The sequence below is a fragment of the Nelumbo nucifera genome, chromosome 8 (genome assembly GCF_055504915.1).
Source record: "Nelumbo nucifera cultivar China Antique chromosome 8, China Antique-T2T, whole genome shotgun sequence".
NCBI lineage: Eukaryota > Viridiplantae > Streptophyta > Magnoliopsida > Proteales > Nelumbonaceae > Nelumbo > Nelumbo nucifera.
In genome coordinates, this window is record NC_142656.1 from 26,932,756 (window position 1) to 26,940,746 (window position 7,991).

General features: G+C 37.0%; 1 protein-coding gene across 1 annotated transcript in view; it reads right to left on the reverse strand.

Annotated features, from left to right (window-relative positions):
* Positions 1-7,781, reverse strand: part of LOC104605377 (uncharacterized) — a 30,223-nt gene extending 22,442 nt beyond the window's left edge. The window contains exon 1 of the mRNA XM_010270120.3: positions 7,618-7,781. Within this exon, the coding sequence (XP_010268422.1) occupies positions 7,618-7,701 (84 nt within the window). The 5' untranslated portion in view covers positions 7,702-7,781. The remainder of the gene's footprint in view (positions 1-7,617) is intronic.
* Between the last annotated feature and the right edge of the window lie 210 nt (positions 7,782-7,991).

The window sequence follows — 7,991 nt, forward strand, 5'->3', positions numbered from 1 at the left end:
GGAATTGTTTGCAGACTTTTCAGTAGATGATTTGCTAAGAAACTGGAAAGAAATTGTGAGTTCAGTCCCAGCTAAGATGACCTAAGTCCTTTATGGAATCCTCACCCTCATGGTTTTATCAAGCTGAATTTCGATGGTAGCAGTTTGGGAAATCCAGGGCCCTCTGGAACTAGGAGAGTTCTAAGGAATGAGCAAGGGAATATAATAGCTATGTTTTCTGGCCCAATTGGAATGGGAAACTCTATTATGGCTGAGGCAATGGCAGCTTTGGAAGGGGTAAATAGAGCTAGGAACCTGAATATCAGTAAGCTGGTCATAGTAGGAGATTCTGAGATAGTAGTGGGCTAGTTAAAGGAAGACAGGAATGGGCTCTGGAATTACAGCAACGTAAAGAGAAAGTTTAAGTGGCTGACAAAGAACATTGATGTAAAATGTACTTGGGTAAAGAGAAGTGCAAATTCCCTTGCCAATGGGTTAGCTAGGCAAGGGATGAGTAGGGATTCTGTCTTCTGGGCTCATTTGTAACTTTTTTTCTTTCTTTTTGGGTGTCTATCTGCACCCTTGGGGAGTTAAGATAGTTAATCTCCCCTCCCTTGTATTTTAAGCTTTTATATTAATGAAAATGTTCCTGTTATTGATAAAAAAAACTGCTTCAATTATAGATATATGATGAAGAAAAAATAACATTTTGATCCAGCATCTCTCTACCACTGTTATCTTTATATTCAATCACATCCATGGTTTAAACTGTCTAGATATTTCTTAATTTTTCTATCTCCATCAATACCAACACAAAATATTACTGGATATCACATACACACCTCAATGTGTTAAAATCTTTTATATTATTCTCAACAAGTTTTACTTTGTTGATTATATCAATACAAGGATTTTAATTTACACAGATATATATGATCCAAATAATTGACTTTCAAATAATTTTGTTCTCTTTAAACCCATTATTTTTTGATGCATAGTCTAGACAGCTCTAACCTATAAAGGGACCTTTCCTTGATTATATGTAAATATTCCCTTGTTATTTCCTTTATGAAATATTTTCATTTGTACATAATTTAACAAAATATAGATGATGTTTTAATATTTTGAGCTCTTATGAAATGATAGACAATATAATAATAGCATAAGAAGCATCTTTATATGTAAACTATTACTTTAATACCATACCAAACGTAATAAAATGGTATTTATAGCTAAAATGTCAAAAGCATGTACTATATAATAATGTTAAGCTTTAAATTTATTCTAGGTGGAGGAAGAAGCTATATTGAAATGGTTTAAATTTTTAAAAGTATCACTTTTTTATAAATTGGAACCAAACCTTGATCAATTCCTTCTATCCACACTTGCCCCTATAATATGGTAATACACAGAAAATGGGGAAAATCAACATAAACAAAATGCAGAGGAGACAATAGTGTCAACCTCTTCTAAGATAAATGCTGAATAGAAGTAACATATGAATTTCCAATGCCTCCACCTGACCCGACTAAAGAAAATGCAATTCCCAAACCCACTCCAACCCTATAGGAACCCAATACAGACCCGACCCAACCCAACCAATAAATGACTAATTACAAATTTGAGTCTTTTGATTGCATTTTTATTATGCGTTTTGAAAACCCAAGAGCCATTAAAAGTTTTCTTTGTGGACAATACGTAGGCATTTTAAATTCTATCTCACATAGCCAAAACACTTGGCAGCAATTGCTATTGAGGATGAATTTCCAATTACATGTCAAAAGGGGTAATAAAGTGATTGATTTCTTATTTCTACATATTATGGTCTATGTTTGTGGATTTCTAAAAGTAAATATAAAGGGGTAAAAAGAGGCTTTTCTTCTTACAAGTTGGAGTCTATGTTTGTGTATGTGGGGGTCATGGCCTGGCAGGTCAAAATGGTGATACCTGAACCTGACTCAGGTCGAAGCACTGAAACCCTAACCCAGACCCTACACCTGAACAAACCTGTCCCAAAACCAATCCTATAGAGTTGAACCAAGCTGAGTTTACCATTTGAACCAACCCATTGACAGCCCTAATTAGATACCTCACTAGATCATCTATCCTTTTGAACTGTACTTGACTTTAGGGTGTATACAATGAATGAATTGAAAAGTCTAAGGAGTCTCTATTTCTAAATTTTCATACCATAACACCCCTCTATTTCTGTTCTTTTTATCAGGTACCAAACCATTTTCTCATAGAGTCTCTTACTTCTCCATATTTAGAACAGTATGGATATGTCCTTCAGAACCAGGACAGTTTTATTTTTTATTTTTTTTTTGTATAAGTAATAGAAAAAATTTTATTAATAGTTCAGCACAAACAACTTATACAATGAGCTTCCCGTAAGGAGGCACAAGATGCAGCCTCCCAAATAGCAACATATTACAAATGAGCCCAGAAATACACCCCTTGCTTAGCTAAACAGTCAGTTATCCCATTAGCCTATCTCCTTTACCACTGAATTCTTACTGTCATATTAGAGGTCAACCATTTGAACTTTTTCATAGCTTTCCTGTAGGTCCAAACAACAGCGTCCACATTCCTTATCCACCCAGTTATTAGCTTCAAGTCCCCTTCAATTAGCAACCTATCAATGTTCAACTCTCTAGCAAGTTGTGCCCCGTACAGAACAACTTGATACTCAGCTTGAACCTTGAATAGAGTCCACCAAACCTATAGGACCTGAAAATAAAGCCACTATACCGCCATTTGCATTTCTTAAAACAATCCAAATTCCTAAGGGTCCCAGATTCTCCAAGCTGCTACTATCAAACTTAAGCATAATGAAACCTTCTTCAAGAGGTACCCAATCTACAACTGGCTTTACCTTTATTTTTGAGCTCCTTGCCACATCTCCCCAAATCCTCCAAATATCATCACAAGAAAAAAAGGGAAAAAGCATCCAGAGTTTTAGCCCAATGAATATCTCTACTTAAAATGCAGTCCTAGATAACCTCCTCATTCCTCTCCTTATCGTTGAAAATTCTAGTATCTTTCTCCTCCCACATTGTCCACACCAAAGCAGCCCTGGCACATCTTCACAGGATCCCGCCCCATCTCTTGGGCTATCTGAAGGTTGTAGAATCAAATAGACTACTGATTTGCAAAGGAAAAGACCGCCGACAACCAAACAGCGCAAATAATCTTTCCCATAGGCCTGCAACAATGGGACAAGAGATTAGCATATGGTAACAACTCTCACTGTTAGCTTTGCAAATAATATACCAATTGGGGGAAATACAAAGGAAGGGTCTTCTTTTTTGTAGGTTGTCCAAAGTGTTTAACTTTCCATGACAAACTTCCCAACAAAGAGCTCCAAGCCTCCAACATTGGGTAGAATAGACTTTGACCAAACTTCTTGAAAGAGGAAGACAAGGACAGAAGTATCCAAGCACAGGGAGGAGAAAAAAGAAGCACAAGAGAAGAGACCCTTAGAGTTAGGAGTCCAAACCCGACTACCTGAAAGGGTAGGGTCCAAAAGAAAACAAACAAGGACTTTTAGGAGCAAGGAAATCTGATCAAACTCATGGTCTGTCAAACCTCTTCTCAAGCCTAAATCCCAGCTAACACCAGTCAAGGGGGAGAAAGAAGCAAAACGCTGTATAGGTTCATTTTTAGAAATAGAGAGAGTATAAAGAGGGAAATAGGTACTTGAGAGTAGAGCTACCAACACAAAGATCTTCCTAAAACAAAGCCTTGTCACAGGTACATGTATCATGCCTTATTAGGCTTAAGGACTAGGGCAGAATACTATGCTTGGCTTTCCAGGGAGAAGCTAAAGTAGCCCGTTGAGATACACCCACATTCCAACCATTGCCAGCTTGCCCGTGAATACTTTCCACCACCTCATGCCAAAGTCTCTCCCTCTCCAATGACCACCTCCACAGTCACTTATCCAACAAAGCTGTAATTTTCTTTCCTTTTTTTTTTTTTGAAAGGTAAGGTAAGAATTTATTGAATAAGAAAGAGAAGGGTACAACAACTTCCCGGTACAACTCAGATAAAGAGGAGAAAACTCATTACAGACTCCAAACTGACTGAGAGTGAAGCATCTGAAAAATATTTTGATGCTTAAACTCAGGTCTAACTGACAACCAAGATGCAACCTTACAAACAGAATTCTGTATCAAGTCATCTATACTTTTTGTTCTGTTACAGAAAATGCAACTATTCCTCTCAGATCAAATGATCACAAGAATAGCCATAGGTATGGAGCTCCAGATCAGCTTCCCCTTTCTCTTAAGGCCAATCAGCTTCCAGCAGTTGAACAGGTCCTTCACAGAACTAGGCATAATCTTCTTTCCTAAGTTACATATTCCCAATCCCCCTTTCTCCTTACTCTTACAAACAACTTCCCATTTAATCAAATGACCCTTCCTTCCTTCCCCAAGATCCCATGAGAAATCCCTCATGATTTTTTCTACCTTCAACACCACCCTCTATGGCATCCTAAAGGTTGACAAGTAATAAACTACCAGGTTAGCTACGGTAGATTTTATCAAAGTAATTCTTCCTCCCAAAGAGATAATTTCTCTTCCACATTACCAACATCTTAGCATAACTTTCTACAATTAGGCCCCAAGAAGCTTGCAACTACCAACAACTCCTCATTTAGATTAATTCCAGCCATTCCACTCTTCTTAAAATTCATCTTTAACTTCAGGAGAGAGTCAAATAACTCCACTACGCACCTTAGGTTTCTATCCATTTGAAGATCCCTAATCCTCACTTTCACAAAAAATGATTGTATCATCTGCATTGTAGATGTGTTACTATTAAGTCATCCCTTCCAATCCTCCACCCTCTAAAGATGTTCATTTTATCCTATCTGCTTTGGTTAACAACCTATTGAACACATCCACTACCAAGGTAAACAAAAAAAAGAGAGAGAGGGTCCCCTTGTCTTAGTCCTCTTCTAGCCAAGATGAAATCCTTAACCACACTATTTATTAAAACCAAATAATGACAATTCTTAAGGCAATCTTCAATCCAACCACACCACCTATCCCCAAAACCATAGCATCTCAAGATCTCAAGAAGGAATTTCCAATCCACCAAATCATAAGCTTTTTCAAGATCCAACTTACACACAAAGCCTTTCTTCCTCCTCCTTTTCAAGTCCACACACTCATTAGAAATCAGTATTTGACTAGTAATATGTTTCTGCCTTGAACGAAGGCCCCTTGGAATTAGCTAATCAAATTAGGGAGGGTTGTTCTCAATCTTAATGGCAACACTTTTTCCAAGATTTTATAGATGCTAGTCACCAAGCTAATGGGTCTAAAATCTTTAGGTTGAATAGCATCCCCCATCTTAAGTATCAAGGCTAAAAAAGTAGCATTTATACTTGGGTTGATAAAGTGTTCTTTGGAAAACTCCTCAAAGACAACCAGAGATCCTCCTTAATAATCTCCCAACATCATGATAAAATCCATTATAAAAGCATCAGGGCCTGAAGTTTTAGATCTGTCCATGGAAAACACAGCCCTCTTGATTTCCTCCAAATCAAGGACAATTTCAAATGCCCTTTTGCAGTTTTTGAGCTTGTGCAGTAGTAGGATTATAAATTTATAATCTGGTTAGTTTTGAAACAAATCCAACACATCTTTGGGAAGGCTGTATTGTAATATCCTATTGTTTTTTTGAATAAAATTTTAACCATTTATCAAAAAAAAAAATCCAACACATCTGATTTCAATACAATTATCAAAAACCAAATCCAATCTTCAATCAAATCTAAGGATCTTGGATCAGATTCAAAACCTATTGGATTTTTTTGGTTTTGGATTTTCAGATTTAATCCATGTCTAGAGACTTGACTCTAAGCAAGACACCCCCAAATCACCCTATGGCATATGCTAAAGGTGTTAATGCCTCTAAGGCATACACCTCATATGCCTTTTGCATGAAGCATGCTAGAGGTGTACACCTCAGACAAAAAGACAAAAAAAAAAAAAAAAGAAAAAAGGGAAAGGAAAAGAAAAGGAAGGGAAAGTGGGGGCTTCGCTCAGTTTCCTCTACTTCAACAAGACCCCCCCCCTGCAGCTAGTGTTATGCAACTTCATTCTTCTTAATACAAGATATCTTTTATTAAAAAATAAAAAAGATGAAGTCCCCCATCCTCTTCTTCCTCCTCCCCCTCCTCCCCCTCCTCCTTCCTCTTCATTCCCCTCCTCTTAAGGAGACTTGTGCTTCCTTGTTTTCAAGAGGCTTATGCATCTTACATTCTGAACTACACCTCGTGCTTCCATGTAGTGGTATGCCTCTCCTCATGCCTCCGCATTTTAAAACATTGATTTCACCATCTTTAAAATAAAGAAAAAACTAAAATTTGTAAAATATAAACCATTCCTTAACTATTTTAGATAAATGATTAAACAATTTGAGTTATTGTAGGGGAAGATACCCTCAAAAGCATGTAAAAATGTGGGTATAGACTATAGAGATATATAGTCTGAAAATCATGTATAAAAAAGAAGGATCAATGCACACAAAAGGCAAGAAAAAAAAAAGAATAAATAACACCCTCAACCCGACTCAAAAACAGTAGTGGTCCACTAAGATCTGAGTTGCCCAAGATTAACTCCATCAAAAGGCTTCAAGATGCCACAATGGATAAGCTACCACTTAATTATGCCAGCCACGGCCTCAACTATGGATGCCTTAGACTCAAATATCCAATGGTTGCATACTTTACTAACTAATCCCTAATATGCAATATACGACATACATGCATGTGCTCACATCCATACGAACTCTGACTCCATTGGATTAATAATGTATCTAAGAAGTCAATCCCCACCATACACGTATCAGCACAATGATCGCTTTATAACTTCCAAAGTGAAATCAACTAAAATTTTGAACTTAATATAGCCTTTCTGTGTTACCTTTTTTCTTTTCTGACTTTTTTTTTGTACTTAACAATTACATTGTGAAACTCAATGAACTGTTTTATTAAAAGGATGGGGAAACAGGCATTGTAGTATTGAACTTTTTCTCGCTCAGAAGTCAGAACTAGAACGAAAATGCATTTGAAAATTTTCTATTACTAAGCCATATCCCATATAAGTCAGACTTATTTATTTGATAACAAGGAGATCCTCTACTGTAGCCGGGATTAGCTCGAGCATTTAGAAATAGAAACTAATAATTCAAGCACTTTCATACTGGAGATAAAAGAAGCTAAACTGTCTATCTTATAAAAATATCTGCAGGGCATAGTGGGACATGCTGCATACATTCAGTGGATTATAACCATAATCTGATTGGTTCCACCAAGGAGAACAACAATAAAATCAAACCCAATTGTCTATTGTCTTCATATTGGATAATATCTCCAAAGAGGAAAAACTGAATGACGCTTGGACCCTCGAATAAGCCTAGAATTGAAATTTTGAAATCATCCAACCGTGTCAATTGGATCCTCCGAGGTAAGGAATCAACAAAAATTAAAGAAAGTTGGAAAAAAGATCAAAAAAAAAAAAGCTGAAACTGACAATGAAATGAATATAGTGTTTGGATCTGAAATCAGTAAGTACAAAAAGAACTCGGAGAGAGAGACGAGATTGTAAGGGTTGGATTATGTACGTTACAGACGATGATGAGGCGAAGGAGCCTGGCCATGTGGCGAGTGTTCTCCTCCTTGCGCTTCTTCGCTCCCTGGTTTGCCATTTCGCTCCCTCCGCCCAACTGCGCTCAAGCCCTTTGAACAACTCTGAACGAGGAAGATATTAAGATTAAAGATCTCCACTATGTAGCATTCTAGTGTCAACTGTCAAAATGCAAGTGTCGACGCATTCATCGAGTTCAGGTTCGGCCCGGTTTTGAACCAAACTCGACCGGGGGAATGTGTCGTTGAATAAGGGACAAGGCAGGGATAAGATTTACATATAATTCTCGAGCACGATAGTAAATTAGTAAAATATTTATAGATTTAATATTTATTTTTAAAAATATTTTTA